The following is a 21,706-nucleotide window of genomic DNA, read 5'->3' on the forward strand; positions in this document are numbered from 1 at the left end:
ACACCTTTTATTAAGAACACATCTTTACTACCATTTTTGGGCCTCACAACACCCAAACAAATTTGAAAGTATTCTTTCCCTTACTATTTTTTTTGTTTGTTTGTTTGTTTTTCTCCATGCTTGCAGTCTGTACCCATTTACTGATAAAGGGTTTAAGTAAACTTTACTAAATCTGAATTCTGATAACCTTGATATTATCCGGACCCTGTATTTAAAATATTATTTGCTGATAAGGGATGGCTTCCTGACTCTCAAACTACAATGAAGAGTTTCTAATTTTTCTCTAGGTAAAATATCCCTGGTCTTAAGATTACTCTCCCTTTGATTCCCAAAGAAGAGTATCAGTGAGTGAGGGGAAAAAAATAAAAAATAAAACAACTGAACTGTCAATTATCCCAATTTGTTTATGAAATGGCTCTCAAATTGGACATCATCCTAAATTCACTTTGAATGTTTCTGTCATGTGATTTGCAAAAAGAAGGAGAAAAATAAAAGAACATATCTAGATAAGTGCTCAAGTTACAGTGACAAGACTTTACAGGAGTGGAAAAAAGAAAAAGAAGAAGACAAAAGTTAAGTAATGTAAATCATGTACCTAATCCTGGCTACTTTCTTGTTCCATGGTTGCAGTGAAGGGGAAGCACCACTTTGCAAGTCCACTGAATAAGGTTTGAATATGTAAAAATGTATTTATGAATGCTTGTGTAGGAACATCTGGAGCCAGAAAGAATGATTTCCAAACATAAACAGATGAAAGTCAAACAAGCAGTCTCTGAATAGAAGGTAAGATATTCTGTTTAATAACATGAACACTCACATCAGTAAATGAAGAATCAACTATTCCAAAGTTTATTTAAAATTACAATGTAAAATTTTAATGATGTAAAGTTGGAAACCCATTATCAGGAAAGCAAGGATTTTGTTATTTTCCTCATGGTTTTCTTATACAAGATTTCTTATGACATTTTGTTCAATTTAGAGAGACACAGACCATTTATAATGCATCTTCCTATTAGTCAATCACATTTACAGTCTTAAAGGCCTTGATATCTGAAAATTTATCACAGGAGAAATTAACAAGTAGATGCTTGGAACCCGTCTCGACAGGAGTAAGTTTAAACTTTGTACTGGACTTCTCACCAGCTTTCAATGGCGGTACACTAGAATTAGGAAACAAAATGAAAAATATCAGCAGAAAATAGGCTTGAATCATGCTTGAATTTCCTCAATAGGCAGCTCCCATTTTACGTAAGCACTCCCATCAGCTCAGTGTAGGATGGTCATGAAACGACTGTAGAGGACTTAACTATTTGATAAATACCTAAATACTCAAGTTCAAGCATTAAGTGTTCTCTCACAAAGCATTGCACAGTGATCCAAATAAGCTCACTTGGGATGAAGGTGGGAGCACACTAATATCATATGAGCTAAAACTTCAAGCAGAACAGGAGGCATAAAAGGCATAATGGAATTATTAAAAAGATCAAGCTAATACCATGATGCATATATTAATGCAAACTCTCAAATTCCAGTAGATTGTGGCACCATGGAAACCTAAGTGTTTAGACACCAGGAAATTCTAAATGGAAGTTAAAATATTTTAAACTAGTATGTTTTAAAATTCTGGGAGACCCACATTTATGATTTTACAAAACAGGCTTACCATGTGACATTATTTTGTCTTGCCTGAGTTGTATATGATATGTAACACAGGGCTGCCAAATTCCCTCAGGAGAGATGATAAATTATGGCTAGACCATTCCTAGTTGCTCAAGTACAAATGTCAATGCTAAATTGCTGTGTTTGACAGCATGCATGTGTGTTTGTGTTCAGTGAAAGAGCACACTTCCATATTCCAGGTACCTGGAATCTATAGTAAAAGGAAATTATTTTATTCCAGTCTTCTCATTACCCATCTCAATACAATTTAATAGCGTCCTGACTGTGTGCCCTTCCTTTCTACTCTCCCAATGTCATTATTTTGTAAAGTTCTAAAAGCAGTAAATCAATGTACTTGTAATTCTTGTTTTGAAAAACTTCTTAAAAAACAAACAAACAAACACCACCACCACCAAAACATTTTTATTATATTAAAAACAACAACAAAGTGCTGCAACCTTCATTATAATATTTTCCCTATTCTTTTCCTGCCTGCCTCAGGGATTTAGGTTGTGTTCAAGTTCCAGGCCTTAGACAAGTAAATTCAATCATCTAGGAAGTTGCTGCTGGCCACGGTTTAGTCTATTCTATAAAGGTAATCCTCCTTAGCCATGATTTATTGTGTCTGGAATAGCTATACACAGAGCATACTTGGAGCTGTATCTTTCAGAGGTGTCACCCTTTGAGATCACAACCTATCTGTAAACAATCTGTTTCATTTTTGTTCACAAAGCTGAGACACAGGTGCATGTTGATGAAAAGGCTGAGAGACCTGGGTCTGGTCAGCCTTGAGAAGAGAAGACTGAGGGGGAACCTTATTAACGTTTACAAATATCTTAAGTGTGGAAGACAGAGGGATTTGGCCAGCCTCTTTTTTAGTGGCTTGTGGGGACAGGACAAGGGGCAATGACCACAAAATGGAGCACAGGAAGTTCTGCACCAACATGCAAAAGAACTTCTTCATGGTGACGATGATGGAACGCTAGAACTGCCTGGGGAGGTTGTGGAGTCTCCTTCTCTGGAGATACTCAAGGCCCGTCTGGACGCCTACCTGGGTAACCTGCTCTAGGGAAACTGCTTTGGCAGGGGGGTTGGACATGATGATCTCTTGAGGTTCCTTCCAACCCCTACAATTCTGTGATATGTTTTTTACATGTGTGTCTGTGTGATGTAGATGCAAATTGTTTATAAGGCTGAACAATCAGACTGGCACTTGCAGTCCATTTTAAAAAGTGGGAGGAAATATCCTGGTTAAAATACAGTATAGTTTGGACAGAAATGCCCATAGTCTATTGCTGGTCCTATGATCAAAACAAGAAGGTTTAACCCATCTGGCCTATAGCAACATAGCCAGCCTCAGCAACATTCACTGCATGGGTATACATTTACATTTTGCTGAAACTGTGGGGTCCTGCTAGATAGATAAGCAAACAAGTTCTGTCAAATTATGACGGTAATTATTTACGCTCCCAAACTATGGAGCCAAAGCCTAATTGAGATGGAAAGCTGGTTTAAAGCTATGTGCAAGAAGAAAATTCTGTGTCATCTCAGTGTTCAGGTCAAAGTCATCCATGTCTATGTTTTGGTTTATGTATTTTTGATAGCAGGAAGAAGGCACTTCTTGTACTTACTCTATCTCAAGGATTCCTCTCAGCAGGTCATTGCCTTCTACCTGAAGCACACAGTCCATCACTTCTGCATTAATAGGATTGGTAAATACCACTTCTACATCAACTTCTTTATTCACTTTTGCTTCACCAAGTACCTGTACAAGGAAAATGCTTAAAAGGTCAGACTCTCAGTATTCTTTTCAAATCTAAGCCTCTTAAGGCATTACAAGAGACACTCATCCTAGTGTCTCATTACTACAGACCAAGGCAGAACTGAGTAGAACATCCCTTTCTGGGGAAAGAAGTACTTATAAAAGCTCATTTTCCCTTATGTCCTACACTGCAGTTAGAGTAAAAGGACAGTGATTCACCTGTATGTCGATAGCAGGATTGTCCAGAGTAATGTCTCTTTGCACTAGTACTTGAATTCCACCTTCTACATGACATAAAGCTGTTATTTGAATTGTGTTGTCTGTAGTTAACTGCTGTTGATATTCAGCATAAGATATCTTAACGGGAAAATGTTTCTCTGAAAGAAAAAAAAAAAAAGAAATGGTAAACACTTTTATAAGGGAACAGAGTTTCATACCTAGTATTAATGTTTTCCTTTTATGCTGTGCCTGACTAGAAAGGCCTGTAGCCATCGCTGCCAAACTCAGTTCATGTGAATCTATCAGTTTGCTAGAGAGATAGAGATTTCTTCAATATTATCTCTCCTCTAGTCCCTACTATTATCTTGCTTGGCTTGTTTTCTTCCCAGTTGCCCTGAAAAATAAGACAGTTTAAGGAATTTACACATCACTACATTTGTTATGGGATGCTCTCTGGGTAGGCCTCATCAGTCCTAGCTGCTCTGATGTAGGTTAAATGCTGTGTTTACATTCCCTTTTTCTTTCCTAGCACTATTTGTTATTCTTGTGTTTTTACAGTAGTTTCCATGCTGTAATTCAAATCAAGGGACATTGGATTGGCAAGGCTCTCTCTTGTCTTTGAGTCCAGGTAATTCCACAGTGGCCATTCATACAATAGATGTCAAGTTCAGATGAACTGTAGAGCATCCATGCTACATGCAGGCATTGTGAGCCACAAAGTGTTTTTCAGCAGTGTATAGCAGATGAAAAACACAAGAAAAGATGACAAGTCACCAGCATAAAGTCTCACAAAAGCAAGCAACAAATCGGAGACACTGAATTTCCTAGATTCAGCCAGTAGCAAGATTTATTAAGTACACATCCTAGCAAATGGAGCATACCTCACTTGACAGAAGGGAGCAAAAATGGCCCCTGTCATCAGACTTGGTGGAAAACTCTCCCTGCTGACTATATTCAGCCAATGGTTTAACATAGCAAGTGAGTCCTGGCAGGAAAAAAAAAGGGGGAGGGGGGGGAGCAAACTGCATTTTAGGATGCATTGAATGTTCTGGATGCATTAAATGCAGCATAGCCAGCCAGTCAAAAGAGGTGATTTTCTCACTATGTTTAGTGTTGGTGTGAATCGCCTTGAATACTGCATGCAGTTCTAGTTTCCCCAGTATAAAAAGGATGTTCAAGTCCTTGAAAATGTACGAAGGAGGGAAATTAAGCTGGTAAAAGGGCTGAAGGGCATCTCCTACGAGGATAGGCTGAGGATACTTTGGTTGTCTGCTCTGGAGAGGAGAGGGCTGATAGGCAATATCACTGCTCTCTACAACTTCCTGAAAAGGGGAAGTGGAGAGGGAGGTGCTGTTCTCTTCTCCCTTGCAACCAATGACAGGAAGGAGAATGGCATAAAGCTGTGCCAGGGAAGGTTAGATATAAGAGAAAATTTCTTTATCATAAGGGTGGTCAGACACTGGAACAGGCTTCCTAGAGAGGTGGTAGATGTCCTGTGCCTGCCAGTGTTCAAGAGATGTTTGACAACGACCTCAAAGATGTACTTTTACTTTTGGTTAGCCCTGAAGAGGTCAGGCAGATGGACTTAGACGATCTGTGAAAGTCCCCTCCAACTTAACTGTTCTAGTCTTGTCTAGTCTATTCACTGAGATTGCAATTCCTAACGATGAGGTGAAACATGTCTTTTTAATCTGTTTATAAGTGCAGTATATTTTTGGCTGTTTCAGCCTCTTCTGTATAGAACTTTTAGATTACAGTTTGTCTTTTTCCCCCAAGTTGACCGACTTCTACTGCCTGCTTACTGATAACTTTTAATAAGAATTGTGTGATTTTTTTTTTTTTTTAATTTGAAATATTACCTTCTCCAGGAGACAGAGTAACAGATATGGAGTCTTTCCAGATCTCACGAACTGGTCTTCTAGTGTACACAGTGCTCCAAGCGGTCATATTTACATGAACAGACTTAACATCAGACTGTAAATTTGCAAGAACCAGAATCAGATTGAGATCTTTGCCAACTTCTAAAGGACCAGCCACTTTGAACTTCCCTGAGATATCAGGCTTTTGTTCAATTTCCTTTGGTGTTGGTGCTGTAGGATCAAATTTATCTTCAAGTCCCAGCTTCTTACGGGCTTTTTTAAAAATATCTCTTTCTTTTCTAGAGCCTGTTAGAAAGAACCATGAAAATTACCCTCAACAATTAATACACATCTCTTCTTTTACATTACACCTAGAGACTAGTCAGCTGAACTTAGTGTCTGTTCTTAGAGAAGAACAGAGCCTGCGTTTTCTACTGCCACACTTAATTTTCTAGATCTGCTGCCAGCAATGTCACTTTTCCTGTAATAGCATCTTTTTGTAACACAAAATCTTAAGCCCAAAGTTTCTTACCCTTCCCTTTTCTATGTTTCTTAATGGTTGTAACATCTAAAAATGTAAATTCATATTTGCTGATACAGAAAAGGACCCTAATATAAGGGAATGGCTATGGTACTGTGTGTTAGGTTGACTCTGTCCAACAGCCAAACAACCGTCTAACCCCTCACTCACTCCCCATTCCTGCAGGATGGAGAGAAAACAGAAGGAAGGTGAGAAGACTTACAGGCCAAGATAATGACAGTTTAAAAGGAAAAACAAAAGCTGCACATGAGCAAAGAAAAAAAAGGAACTCATTCGCTACTCCCCACTGTCAGGCAGATGCCTAGCAACTTCCTGGAAAGCAGGGCCTCAGCAGAGGCTTGAGAATGCAAATGCCACAACCACAAATATCTCCCCAGTCCTCCTTTTCCTTTCCCTGAACTTCTATTGCTGAGTTGTATGGCACAGAATATCCTTTTGTTCAGTTTGGACTAGCTCTCCCAGCTCTGTCCCCTAACAATCTCTTGCCCACCCATAGTCTATGCATTGGGACAGGGGAGAAGGGAGAGGGAGAATTTAAGCTTTGACACAATGCAACACTGTTCAGGAATACCCTAAATGCTGTTGTGTTATCAATATGTAGCCACAAATACAAAGTACAGCACCATAGGGGCTGTTACGTAGAAAATTAACTCTATCTCAGCCAGACCCAATATACAGTGGAAGCTAGTTATTTGGGCTCCACTTCATCTTGCTTTTTACCCTTCATATATGTATTTCCAATAACAGTGTTCATTCTTTGCACTTGCAAAAGTTCATGATTATCATATTTTTTTCTGCACTATCAAAACCAAAGATCTGACAAGTTTGCATACTGTATGACCCTTTGAAAGAGTAGCTGTTCTTGGACCTAAATGTTGATTTAGCTTAGATTTCTGTCACAGGCCTTTCATTCTTGCTGTCAAATAAGTGGATTGTAGGCTAATTCTCACAAAGCAGAGGCAGTCAGTGCACATTAACATAGACAGGCAGAACAGTGAATGCTTTACTCGAAGTTGTTTGGACTTGCCTTACTTAGGTCCCACAAAGCAGCTATGTATCAGAAAGGGCAAGGCATCATCTTTTACTCTTTCCCTTCTCTTCCCTTTTATGTTAGAAATGAAGCAGCTGAACGAATTATGCTCCCACCTTATAGATGCCCAAAACTGCCCACCAAGGGATTCCTATCCTGAAGTTTATGTCAACTGTGGAATGAAGCAACTATAGAACTAAAGTATTATTATTATATTTACCTTCCTCATATTTATAATCACTGGTGACATCTACACGATCATCTCTACCAACTGCCTTTGTGCTGATGAACTGGCCAATTGTTGTAGTCTTAGAGAATATTAATGTTTTCTTTCCAGTTGCAGGGTCATAATTCCAGTACATACGGTCTGCATTCACTTCTGCAAATACAAATGGGCAATCGTAGTCCAATTCTACGTCTCCTTCTTTGATGGCATTCCGTGAGGCAGGACCACACTGATAAATTCCTATGGGATCAAGAAAAAATAATGTGGAACTAGTCAATGGTTTCACAGTAAGCAGCTTACTAGACAGATATTTACCAATGACCCATGAATTACCAAGTGCTGGTGTCCCACTCATAAAATGGCTCAGGTTGGAAGGGACCTTAAAGATCATCTACTTCCAACCTTCCTGCCATGGGCAGGGATACCACCCACTAGATCAGGTTGGCCAAGGCCCCATCCAGCCTGGCCTTGAACACCCTCCAGGGATGGGGCATCCACAACTTCTCTTGGCAACCTGTTCCAGTGCCTCACTATCCTTACAGTGAAGAATTTCCTCCTAACGTCTAATCTAAATCTATCCTCTTTTAGTTTAAAACCATTTGCCCTTCTCCTATAATTATCTACCCGAGTAAAGAATCCTTCTCCATCCTTTTTATAACCCCCCTTTAAATACTGAAAGGCCACAATGAGGTATCCCTGGAGACTTCTCTTCTCCAGGCTGAGAATCCCCAGCTCTCTCAGCCTTTCTTCACAGGAGAGATGCTCCAGCTCTCTGATCATCTTTGTAGCACTCCTCTGGACTCACATCTTTCTTGTGCTGGGGGCCCCAAACCTGGATGCAGTACTCCAGGTGGGGCCTCATGAGGGCAGAGTAGAGGGGGACAATCACTTCCCTTGACCTGCTGGTCACCCCTCTGTTGATGCAGCCCAGGACACAGTTGGCCTTCTGGGCCATATCTTTCCGATTTGGAGATCAGGATGTCATGTGGGACCATGTCAAAAACCTTACAGAAGCAGATCCTCATACCAGGCTGATCACCAATGTGTGATTTGTTCTGAAAATACACTTGATTTGTTTTTCTAGTATTCATCAATCTTCAATAGCTCTGGATGCCTATATTGGAAATACAGGAACAGCTACAAAAAACTGCTCCTAGAAGCATAGTTTGTTTCTTGGCAGCCCCATAAGAGCAGAGGCTTTTTTTACTTAGACAGGTACTGTCACTATTTCTGAGCAGGTAAATAAATTACTTTTACAATGGCTTTATAATTTCCTTTTCTCTCAGAAAGTGGCTGACTTCATAATTTTTTGTCATTATTCCTGGAATTAAATCTGTGTACCTCCACTTTCTTCTTGGGGAGTTGCATCCAGAATTTGCCATCCGCTGTATGAGGGGCCCAAGTCACTGCGGGAAAACCAGCTTTCATTCCAGACATGGAAATTCCTACATTCATGAATGGACAAAGTAAACCACTGTTATGTGTTTCCAAATTCCTATTCACATCCATTAATCAGTCATCTTAGTTAAATGTATTGAATATTTTAATTTCTAAATTTAAATTATAAATTCTAAACCGACCACTTCTACTCTGATCCTAGCTATCTTAATTAGGCAGGAGCTGAAAATTGCATTGTGGAACAGACATAAATGTTCAAGGGGAGAAAGCAAATTTGTGAAATTATATACAAATTACTGAGCCGTTTTTTTTTTTTTTTTTTTTTCCTTCCCGGAAAAGTTCTGAGTTTGTGCATGTTCTTAGTTTCAGGTGTCTTCATTGTAGCACAATGACACAGTTATTTCTGTTCCTATATTTAGGATGGTTTCAAAACAAGCAGGGAAGTAATCAAGGCAAGAAGTGAAGGGGTACACCTGTTCCTTGCTGAATGCAAACTTGTTTCAATTGCATTTGATGCTCAGGAGTGATAATTAAATTATTTTCACTGCAAATGACTTCACTGCAGGGGAAAAAAAAAAGAGGAAGGGGGACAGGTTCTGTCAAAACTTTAATAGTATAACAGGAGCTGCTTCTGAAGAATAGTTCCAAACTAAATGAAGTCCCACTATTTGATATTTCCAGTGTAATATCCCAAATTCTCAGTCATTTGTGTCATAACTAGCTACAACTTTGCCTTGGTTTCAATTTGCTGTTGTTAGTCATGCTTAATTAAGAAAGAGTGAAAATACCAAATTTTGTAGTTCTCTGATTTTTTGTTGATCCTGTGTGTGCAGTTGTTTTTAGGTCAGTTTTCAAGAAGTTGATGCAGCATTGGTCATTAGAATATATGTTCTGTACCTGAAGAACTATAATCACTAATAGATTCTATTATTAAGTATTGTAGAACTTTACCAGACACTGTCAGCTCCTCTCTCCAAATGATTTCCAGAAGCATCATAAAACTCATCCACACGCAGGTTCCCATCTGCATCATGGGCAGAGCTGAAATTTGTAATTGTTCGAGTGGGAATCCCCAGACATCTAAGCACTAAAGATCAAATAGAAACCCATAGTCAGAAAACACTGTATTCCAGCGTATTGTTTCATACTAATGTCTGGATAGACTTTCATATTGAAAGTGTTATTAGTAATTCTTTTATTTATTTATTTATTTATTTATTTATTTTAACAGAATCTGTGCACTGTCTTTATATGCATTACATAAAGCATACCTGTGGTCAGTACTGCTGCAAAAACCCAACATTGTCCATATCTAACAGGCTTGAATCCTGATTTCTTCCAGTTTTGCAGGATTTCACCACTTCCAGTCCAGCTGCTTGGACTTTTCCCACCTTCATAATTTCCACTCCAGTTTCCTAGTACCACTCCTTGATCATCATTGCCATTGACCTGTAAAAATATTCACTGAATTTATAAGACAAATTAAGAGTTTATAATAGATTAAGTGGCAGTAGGAAAGGAGAAAAGCATTGAATGACATTTTAGTGGACAAAAGTCACTGCTTCTTGAAGTTGGTCTTCCGGAGGAAGTCTCATCTTTTCAGGGAAATAAAATACATGTATGTGTCCTCATAAATAATGAGGAGCATTTCTGAGTCCAACAAGTATTGAGTCCAACTTTTCTCTGTACTGGCATATTATATAACAAGAGGCACCAGTATTAAGTTGTAGCTTGGGAAAACCATATTGGACATAAGAGAAAAATTAATCCCTAAGAGGCTACGGCAGCTCTGGACTGGTCACCCGGAGAGGCAATGAAATTTTTCATCCTTGGAGATTTTCAAGAATACCTGACAAATCCATGGCTTACCTGATCTAGAGCCACCACATCCCACTTCAAATGGAGAAATTGGACTAAAGACCTCTAAAGCACTGGGCCCTCAGCATACCACCCCACAACTTAACTTTCAGTTTGACTACTGGATATTAAAGTTTGTAGTATCAGACATACCACAGATGACATAAATCTAGAAGGCTTAGATCAGACAGCTACGTAGGGATTTCTCTGACCTATGTTTCTGGTATATACAAACAGTGGCCTAAAATTTTCTGAGAAGTCTCTTCATACATCCTTTAACTAACTATTTTAAAATGATGTTTAGTAGTTTGGACTTTTTGAACACATTGCTTACCATTGCGCTGAGAACTCGGCCCAGATATTTGGGATCATTTCGGTGAGATACATCTGTGGCAGGATCCTGACGGTAGTTTAAGCTTCGATCCAGCATGGAAAGGCAAATATTGAGAATATCTCCTTGAAACTATGTTATAGAAATAAGTTAGTGTATTGGAACCACAGATTACGATACTGTGCTAAAAATCAGGATAAGTAGAGCTACATAAGCATTTAATGTGTATTAATCTCTAAAATAAATCTAGCAGCTCATCCAGGAATTGCACATAAAATCACAGCCTCAAAAAAACAGAAGTATTAAAATTCAAAGAGCTTTTCAAAAGTCAGAATCTGTGGACTAAAGGCCAAGCCTGTGCCATACAGTGTTGCTACACAATACTACCCAGCAGACACTGGGATTTCTACTGGCTGCATCTCTGAATCCTAGATCGTATAACTGATTGGTCAATTACAAGTTTTCTTATTAATCAGCATGACAGGGCTTGACAGGGGTTCTAATTGCAATACTAGACCCCTGCTTTTAAGAGGTGTATGACTGTGATGAACTGGAAAAAGCAAACAAGCTGGTCACCCACCTTATGTGAAAACTAGAGCACAAAACACTGTCTGGTGTTTCAGTGCTGTGTTTACCTGGCCAAAGTTCCATCCAAAGCTGTTGATATGATGTGTATTGCCAGAAAAAATGATGCCAAACTCTTCCAGCACATATTCCTCACACTCAGCCTTGTTAGACATGAACACATCATCACCTGAAAAGACAAAACAGAAGCATGTACCACCACAGCAGGCAAAATAAATCCAAAACCTCCAGAGTTTTGGTCCTAAGAAACTATTATATGCTTTGCTTTTCTCAGTACTAGATTATCTGGTGAATGTTCAGCCCCTGTATTGAAGTATAGATCAAACGGAGAAGCTACAATTATTAATCAAACTACAAATGAGTGAGTTCTTTCAGGGGAATGCCAACATATTCATACCTGAAGACCAAGGATTAAAGAGCAAAACAAAAGTGCCAAGGGTTGCTGGAGATGAGCTGCCACTTGAAGTACTTTGAACACTCAGCTTGTAACGTCCGATGACAGCATTAGCTGGGCTGGAAATGGCGATGCTTGCAGAGTTGGAACTGGTGGACTGCAGAACTGCACTCCAATTCTCCTTACTCACTGTGCTGGAAATACCAAATGTGGCCTGGGTCTTAGCCTGCTTTGAGGGTTTTGGACCTTTTAAGGAAAATAAACTATTATTATTATTTTTTTTTTTTTCCAGCTTACTGAAATTTAGTTGTCAAGAAATTCAGCAGAGGTGTAACCCTCCCCTCAGATGAATTTGCCACATGTTTGAAACTGAAGGACACTATCACTGCTAGCTGGGGAGGGAGTAATACAACAAAGAACTCAAAGATTTCCATGCCTATGTAAAAGCAGCAGGGAGATTCTGAGGTATTATCTTGCTACCATAGAGCACATACCAGGCCAGAAGAATGTGGCCTATGTGGCATTACAATTTCTGTGAAAGAAGTTGGGAGCCATACCTGTTTCTGCGATGAATGTTAAGTTTTGCTCAGGCTGTTCTATTCCACTGAAGGTGACAACAAAGGCTTGACCTCTCCTCACAATCAACTCTTTGCTAGAAAATTTACTTGTGTGGTGATCTCTTGTATTTTCTTTCAGGTGCCAATTGGTACTTGGCTGTGTTGCAGCTATGAAAAAGTGACAAGAGCAAGAAAGTTTTACAGTACATCCAAGATTTTAAAATGAGGAAGAGGCACACAAACACTCTTACAAATTGCATGTTACTTTCTATAGCTGACTAGTAGCCATGTGAGGTTTGCACCACAAATACAAATAATTTAATTATAAGCATATTATTTATTTCTTTTGGAAATCCTCCACCTTGCAGAGACTGTTAGAGACTATCTGCAAAATTCAGTAAAAAAGGTGAAGTATAGCCAGTAGTAAAGAAAAATCGGAAAGAAATCTAAGAGGAGAGAACCATGAGAGAATTGAATACTCGTGAGTTACTTGAATAAGGAGTCCAGCTGAACTCTGCTAATTCTTTCAAGGTTTCATTCATTCCATGACTTGATGTTATACTAACAAAGTCACAGATTTGCTGTCTCAGAACAAGAAACAAAGAAACCTAAATGACCTGAGAAAGTTTTCTGCATTTTAAATTGTGATAAGTAATCTCTAGACGTGTTTATGTTACATGTACCTCTGATATAACTACCAGCCACTATCTTTTGGAAGCACTTACCAAAAATGTGTTGATGGACACTGGGCTGTCATTTGGCAGTGGGAGAAATGACAGAATTGGAGAGAGAGCACTACTAAAGTCATGTATGTGAAATAAGCCGCAGAAAGCTCCTGTGTGTGAGCTATGGCTTCGTCAGAGGCCAGAGAATAGGTATTTGAGGTTGGTTTGGCTCTGACATCAGCAGTCTATGGAAGGTTAACTAGTAGAAGACACCTTGATGGTGGAAATGAAGTGCAGCAGTACAGAAGAAAAATATGGCACTGTATGTTTTCTTTAAATTGTTTTATTAATCTCTATCCACCTCTTCCTCCACTCACCCCCAAAAAGAGGGATAACAGTTAAGAGTAACAGTGTAGTTCTTAGTAGTGGAACAGAAGTACCCTGTGCTGTTACTGAGTAAAAAATTACTATGCAATGGTCAAACAGATTCACCCACAGAAAGATTTTTTTTTTTTTTTTTCAGCATGATCTTAAGCTTATGAAGTTTAGGCAAGCCTTGAAATAACTATAGCAAATAACTTAGCAAGGTAGTCACAGTTTAAATGGGGGGAGCGTGTTTCATAGTATCTAGGCAAGCAGCAGGTACTTTGATTTTTTTTCAGGAACATACTTATGTTAAGAAAAAAAAAAAAAAAAAGAATTCAGAAACTTAGCAATGAAGCACATCTGTTGTAAAGCAAGCCCAGAGGTAGGGGAGACTTGTCTTTAGAAAGGCAAAGACTATTATAAATGGGACAATTTATAATAATTACTAGATTGGGCAAACTGCTTATGTATAAATACTAGCAAGTAAAAAACAAAAACAAACAAACAAAAACCCCACAACGAACCAACCAAACAAACAAACAGAAAAAACAGACAAACAAAATCCTTAAATTTTTGTATCCTCTCAGCCTTAACTTCAGGTATCAACCTCTTCTTCTCATTGTAGCCTCCGTCAGCCTTTTCAATGATAACTTCTCCAAGATCTGTGTTGCCTTCTGTGTCAGATTTGTCAGTATTCATTTGCACTCATCTGACAACTTCAAATAGCTGCAGAATTCCTTTCCTTACTATTTGCAAAGTGCAACATGTCTATATTGGATAATATCTGGTCTCCCAAATTTTGTTCTCGTAAGCTTTTTTTTTCCATATGCACATTAAGTGGAAAAACAAACAAGCAAACAAAAGCCCCTCCCCCCCCCCCCCCCCCCTTTTTTTTGATCAATAAACCTTAGAATAGTGATCCTTCAGTGACCATTACAGAGCTGAATATGAGGTGTCAATGTAAGAAAATAACAGAGCACCACAGCTCACCTTGGCCCATATCTGATCAATATGTCCTGTAAGAGCAGCTTTTGGAGGTTTCCTCTGAATGGCTGCCTCTACTTCTGTTGACTCAAGGAATGTGTGATGCTTTTCACTTCTTTAAAAATCTAGTTGTAAAGTTGCCAGTTTGCTACATTTCCTGTGGGGGGGGTGGGGGCGGGGGGGGTGGAGCTTCAATAGCCTCCTTTGCTCCCCATGTTTCTGAATCTATCACAGGTCTAAATGAGGATCAGAAGAATTTATGCCCTTGCACAGAAGGCCTGTTTCCAGGTCTTCTGAGGAAGAAGAAGGTCATTGTCTCTTGCTGGGGCTAATCAGAGTGCATACCATGTAAATAGTTTAGTTTAGTTTATTTCCCCGAATAGAAAAACAATGAATGTACCTCATAGTGTAATTACATTATTTTTTCTCTGCAGTGTAGTAGTTGCAAAACAATGAACAAGCTATTGTCTCTGTCCAAATCTAATCATGCAAAATTTAAAGAACCAATTTTTCATTTATCACATAATTACTGTTTAACAACATTAAGTAGACAAACACTCAATGTCATATTTGCATGACACACTGCAGAGATGATAAATACTTTTGTGATTTGTGATAAAATAGCTACCATTGTTTCCAACTGGTATACTATTATTTTTGGATGGCAACATGCAGTTGTGCACAAATATCTTTCACTTCATTTCAAGGAGAAAAATTTTTACACACGCTTTGAAGGCAGTTCCATTTTCTGGCAAAAAAGAAATACACTAATTCTGATGCTTCTTTGAAACCATGTGTGAAATTTGATGTATTCACTGCACAGTCATAAGCATGCCTCTAACTGAGACCCAGTATACTGGGCTGGCCACAGCTGTACGTATTCCCAGCTGCAGAGTTTTAATTGGCTGGGCATAGTATTCAGCAGCCCAAATAGTTCTGTTCTCAAGTTTGGATGATTTCTGAAAAGTCTAGAAGCGAAAGTTGTATCCATTTCACATACAACTATTTTATTCATATTTCCTATAAAAAGGTTTTATTAGAAGAAACAGTTTTTACCTGGGTATAATTCACACTGCTGCTGTGAATCTCTGTTTATTAATGATATTTAATTTCAGGGGGGACCATAGTTTTATCACATGCAATATATCCAACTGTGATTTTTCAAAGATATAACTTTAATTCCTAATTTTTATTTTATTTTATTTTATTTTATTTTATTTTATTTTATTTTATTTTATTTTATTTTATTTTATTTTATTTTATTTTATTTTATTTATTTTATTTTATTTTATTTTATTTTATTATTTTATTTTATTTTATTTTATACTTTATTTTATTTTAGAATCTGATTTTAAAATATTAAGTCCAAACTGTGAAGGTTTCAGATGTTAAGCTACCTTCTCCTTCCCATACTCTACATTCTCTTCAATGACACACTAACAATTTTTAGAATACATTCTTGGTAGTGTTTGAGCCTATAATTGGAGACATAGCAACCCTTTTCTCTTTATTAGAAAGATTAGTTACAATGACTGAAAGAAAAACAAAAAGGTCATTACTTATTCCTAAGATAGCTGTCAATTCATATATGGTCACATTTCTCTCTCTCTCTCTCTCTCTTTATTTATTTATTTATTTTTTTTGATAGCAGTGGTGTACTGGGTATTGTCCCATAGGTCAATGGCGTAATTGTTTTTGGTACCTGATGGTATGATAGTATAGTTATAAACAGTACATTAGGGAAAATACGTAGAAGGCTCAGGGGCGACCTTATCGCACTCCACAGGTACCTTAAAGGAGGCTGTAGTGAGGTGGGGGTTGGTCTATTCTTCCACATGCCTAGTGACAGGATGGGGGGGAAATGGACTTAAATTGAGCCAGGGGAGGTTTAGGTTGGACATTAGGAAGAACTTTGCTGAAAGGGTTGTTAGGCATTGGAATAGGCTGCCCAGGGAAGTGGTTGAGTCACCATCCCTGGATATCTTTAAAAGATGTTTAGATGCATTGCTTAGTGATATGGTTTAGTGGAGGACTTGTTAGTGTTAGGTCAGAGGTTGGACTTGGTGATCTTGGAGGTCTCTTCCAACCTAGATGATTCTGTGATTCTGTGAATATTCTGTGAATATTGTGGAAGACAGCATGACAAGGAAAACAAGTTGTTTCTGTTGCAGCAGCTTCCTGTGCTATATTCCTAATTCTGGCTAAGTTGCCTTGCAGGCTTCTCCTTTGCTTTGTTTGTAAAACTTATGAATGATACATACCAGACCTGTGTATTAAAGATGATGGGCAAAGGTTGAGAATGAGAGATGAATTATGGAGAAACATTAGCCCTAGTCAGAATAGTAGTCAAGCAGAATGCATCTGACCCACACACCTTCCTGTAAGCAAAATGATAGTTGCAGAGCTTACGTTGCAGCTGTAAATGAGAAGAATACATGTACACAGGTAGGCAATTGATATGCTTGGTGGTCAGCTAGAAAAGATTATTATGGAGCTCACAAAAAGCAAGTTCTAAGCCATATTAGTATTTTGTTTCATGTACACAGAATGAGCTGTATCAGAATCATCTTTTGCAGACTGGTTCAGTTGCATAACTCATGACAACCTTTTCTAGTAATATGCAGATTTCTTCCCTCACTCCAGTAACTGTGTTAAAGAAATGAATATACAGGAGGAAGAGTTCAGCACTGAACAGCAAAGGACATGATTTGTAGTAATTACCCTCGTTATTACTTTTGACCCTTCTTTCAGTTAGCTTTCTCTTCCCCACCAACTCTGTAATAATCTACAGCAATACTTGATTTCTATCAAATGTCACCTATGAATAATTGTGCCTTTTTTTGACGATGGGAAATCAGTCTTTTTCTGCCCCTTTATTCTTTCTGAGAATAGCTCTTCCATTCATATCCCTAAAACACGATGTAACAACCATCTGGCCATCACTCACTGGAGACCATCACAGTTCCCTGGGAAGTCTGAACTATTCTGTCTCCCCTCTCATTCCTTTGTTGGATAATTCAGCAAGGAATTTCATCACCAAAATCACTCCTGCTATTCTAGATGCTGGAAGTCAAGTGGTTTTCTGCAGCTATTACTATATTTGTGAACCACACTGGGGCAGGAGTTGGGACCCTGGAATAGTGGTATGGACTGACTAATGTCAATGCTCTTCATTATTGACACCCTCTGATGTAGATGGGTCAAGTCCACATGGAAAAGCACTTGGCTGAGATCTCCTCTAGGCCCTACATATTGTCCAATACATAGTTCTTATTTTTTCTCTTCCTTTTCTATTCAACGTGCCCTAACTAGCAGGGCACAGCCTGCTAGGAAATTCCCAGAGGATTATTCCTGAAGTTCACAATAGCCCAGCTTTGCAGGCAGCCAAACTTGGAACAGTCAGCACTCATACTGTCTGTGTAAGGGTAAACTCCCCTCTTAGCTGGGCTCAGATTTTCCCTCAGGATCTTGGCAGGAATATGATGGCTCATTCCAGACAGGAAACTGACAGTGACATATTACTGACATATACTACTGTGTGAACTTCATAAAGTACCAGGGGACAAGCACCCAGGAATGAATCAAACACACTGGCGCACATACTGGGCTGAACCTATGCCAGGCTTCCCAGCCAACTCCCACATAGTCACACATGACCTGTTATTTATAACCTATTATATTTAAAGGTATTTCCCTACCTCTCCCTCTTACGCACACATCCCTTCCACTGGAATGGAGTAAAGACGTTATTTGGAAGTTGTAACTTCCAGTTACAGCTGCCCACTCATCAGCAAAGAATACCTCTTTGCAAGCTCCATTCACTACGTGGCTCTGCTCATTTATTCTAAGAACATGAATCCAGCATACTGTCCCATTCTGTGGACAAGCACTCTTAATTCTACCTTACAAACAAGATGCTTGCAGGTGTGATTCATGCCTCAGTGGTAATGACACAGAGGTGACAGGTAGAAGCTGAGAAATTATTTTGAGTGTGAGACTATGAAACAAATTGCTGACTCCTTAGTAGAAGTACAGATTGATAAAATCTTTTTTTTTTTTTTTTTTTTTTTTTTTTTTTTAAAGTTATCAAATTTATATGATCGTTGTAGGTTTTCCCTTTTCTTTATGCACCTCCTTCATTTCTCTTTCTGGATTCTGTTAAACTAAGTCCATTAGAGATTGGCACACAGATGCAAAAAACTTTCTGGAAAAAAAAGACTGTATTTGCAGGATGTGTGTGTCTAGAACATGTGCATGTGTGAAAACAGTTCTGCGTGCACGGATACACTCACAGCTTTTTACACTAAAAATCTGCATGGCACTGTGAGCAGGATCCTCTGGGTACTTTTGACATGAACTTGGGCATGCAATATGACCTGGGTATTTCACAAGCAAGAGTTGACCATGATCAGCAAATGCCGGTTTGTTCGTTAAATGCTGCTATTGCTTCTTGCATTTAGTATGATGAGAAAATTGTGGTTAGGAAGGACAGACTGTTGTATGACACCTTAAAAGGAAGTTTTTAAGGATTGCCTCGCTAAAATGGCTTGGCTAAGTTATTAGCACATTGTTACTTAAAAGGAAATGTTGCAATGGAGAAACAATTGGTTTGTGGTTATTTCACCACTGCTGGTGTTGAAGGTTTTTACTATCTACTATACAGTACATATTTTTTTTTTGTTAAAAAGAAGGATTTTTCTACTCATTCCAATGACTTTCAGACTGACTCGTATTTTGCCATTTATTTAAGTTCTGCTCAGTGGAGATTTATGAGTGAAACAACAGCCTTATGGTCATTGCATACACCTGATTCCCTCCCAGACCATGTTAAGCGCTTAAAAAGCGAACATTTAAATGGTATTACATTTAGCATTACGCTTAATGACTGAGACAGTCATTAAGTAAGCACAGTCAGGCCAGGCAAAGAGCAGACGCTGTTGAGGGATGCTAGCACAAGTAATTCAGGTCAATAGCATAAATTATTTGAGATACTTGTAAATAGATGAATACTTGCGTCCTAAGAGTTTATGCAATCAGTTCTCTTAAAACTTTTTGACAATGGGGTAGCTGTGCCTCTTTTAATCTCCATGAGGGGGAAACAATACCCCTCATTTCTGCACTTCATCCTCTGTTCTGTGGATGGTTGCTTTTTCATTAATTTCCTGAACTTTTCAAACCTGTGTCACATAAAGCTTGCATAGCATGAGCTCCATGCCCAGAAGAGGTAAAGTGGTATCTGCACTCATGCCTCATTATACATTTTTACAGAGGTCCCAACAAGTTGGGACTAAGCAAGTACAAGGCCAACCTTGCTAAAGTGTATTGATTCAATATCTGTCCTGCTGAAGATATCTGTACTGATTTGTCTTTATTTTAAAGTCCCTTTGCTTTTCACACATTGCATTCTGCTGACTCTGAATCTCCATGAAGGAATCTAGTCCATAGTCTGTTCTCAGCATAGATGTGACCATTAACACAAGACTCATTCATACCTGAACTCTCTGATTCATTACGTTTAACAATAAAAGACGGCTCGCAGTTTGCCAGTACTTCTACTCTATTTGCAGTTTTATAATATTTAGCTCCAGTATGGTAGTGGATGGATTATCTTCTTTTCCTTGCTTGTGTCTTTTGGAAAATTCAGGAAAGAAAATGCTGAAATAACCCATTCAAAATCTCTGCATGTAGTGTATTCCAACAATTCAGAACCCTTTACAAACAATAACTCCACAGGAAAAAAATATGTATGGTAAATTATTCACTTGCCCATTCCTTATCCATGAAGAGATTTATTTAAATTTAATTTTTATTTTATTTTATTTTATTTTACTTACCATCCATGCTTCCTTGCTCCTCTGTGTCTTGGACTTTGTATTTCTGTGAGCAACTGTAGGGTTATATGATAAGACTTCAAGCTCTGGTTGTGTGGCAGCATTTATAGAGAAAACTTTAGGCCTCTCCTTGTGTTCAAACCAATTATAATTCACATTAGGTGGGTGAGGCAGGTAAGTCATACCAGTGGGCATGTAAACTTCCTAGTGACCATATATTAGCTCATGGGTTTTAACACACCACACTTATGCAATTCAGGCTACATATCCAGAGGGTTGACTGAGATGTTCAGAAAAGTAGAACATTTAATTGCATACTTGGAATCCAGAGTTTCACATACACTGATGCATCACTTGGGAAGAGGACAGGGTATTTTTTTGAGTCAGTATGAATGAATATATTTTCCTAGCATGATCCACAGGTGATTATTAATGAAATAAAAGTATGTATTCATAATAAAATTCATATGGTTTCCTCCCTATGAGTATACTCGTAAGCCTTAAAAAAAAACACAAGCAAACAAAAAAAACCTTTTCATTTACCTCATCAGTCCCCTTTTTGGGATCACCACAGTAATGCCTTTGTGTCAGTCCCTCCTTAGAGTCTCTGTGAATTAATACGAATAGCATTAATGCTGTAAATGCAATATAAGCTGCTATTAACTTGACAAACTACTGAATGCTGAATAGCTCTGAGGAGTAGATCTCAAATAGTAATTCTCCCTGCACAAAGGGAAACTTCATCCTCATAAAATTAAAGAAAACACTAATTTTGTAGCAGGTACAAATTAAGACTATTAAGACTAGATGGTTACTCATCTAGTTTCTGACTATAAAGGCACAACATTATAAGTTAAAATACTTTGATCTGCATGTACAGGGCATTTTATATATACAAGGAAAAAATGATTTGTTGGTCATGGATCTCTGTATCTTTTTATATTGGAGCTTCCATTTCTTTACCTTTACACATATTTGAATAAGGTATTTTGTCTCATTTTATTATCACTTTATCTCACTTATCTACAATGAGGAGCAGAACCTGAAGTTATCTAGGGAATGTTAGTGCTTATCTTGAAGATCTTCAAGAGTGGAGGTTTCATAAGATCAGAAATGAACAAGCATAATACCTGCATATAATAAAATGAGGTAAGAGCCATGAGAAAGAGCCTAGAAATTAGTTTACATCAACTAATTTGATGTCATTTCCTGGAAAATACTGGAATAGATAAAATTGTTAGCATCTAGAAGATGATTAACAGCTAGCATTAACTTGCCAAGGAGTCAGCTACGCTCATCTAATTTTTTTTCCTAGACAGATCAATAAACCGGAGGACAAATGAGATCATCCACATTGACTTTTATTTGCAACAAGAGCCGACATAGCATTTTCATACTTTGGAAACAGTATTTACACAAAAATTCTGTTAGGTAATGGCATA

The 21,706-nt window shown here is 38.2% G+C and overlaps 2 protein-coding genes across 12 annotated transcripts in view; one reads left to right on the forward strand and one right to left on the reverse strand.

Moving 5' to 3' along the window:
* CCNDBP1 (cyclin D1 binding protein 1) overlaps positions 1 to 21,706 on the forward strand; it is a 92,783-nt gene that overhangs the window by 62,841 nt on the left and 8,236 nt on the right. The window lies entirely within an intron of this gene.
* Positions 778 to 20,394, reverse strand: LOC101791292 (protein-glutamine gamma-glutamyltransferase E). Of its 2 annotated transcripts, none has more exons than XM_005025594.6 (13): positions 20,268 to 20,394; positions 12,419 to 12,586; positions 11,865 to 12,107; positions 11,518 to 11,636; positions 10,886 to 11,014; positions 9,966 to 10,143; positions 9,646 to 9,781; positions 8,638 to 8,741; positions 7,291 to 7,536; positions 5,500 to 5,805; positions 3,641 to 3,798; positions 3,291 to 3,424; positions 778 to 1,160 (listed from the first exon to the last, which is right to left on the reverse strand). In XM_005025594.6, the coding sequence occupies exons 1-13, from the start codon at positions 20,272 to 20,274 to the stop codon at positions 1,013 to 1,015; spliced, it is 2,076 nt and encodes a 691-aa protein (XP_005025651.1). In that variant the 5' UTR covers positions 20,275 to 20,394; the 3' UTR covers positions 778 to 1,012. The 2 variants fall into 2 exon arrangements, with proteins under 2 accessions (XP_005025651.1, XP_005025650.1); XM_005025593.6 differs by lacking the exon at positions 20,268 to 20,394 and adding an exon at positions 14,440 to 14,587.

This window comes from Anas platyrhynchos, chromosome 21, assembly GCF_047663525.1.
Source record: "Anas platyrhynchos isolate ZD024472 breed Pekin duck chromosome 21, IASCAAS_PekinDuck_T2T, whole genome shotgun sequence".
Taxonomy (NCBI): Eukaryota; Metazoa; Chordata; class Aves; order Anseriformes; family Anatidae; genus Anas; species Anas platyrhynchos.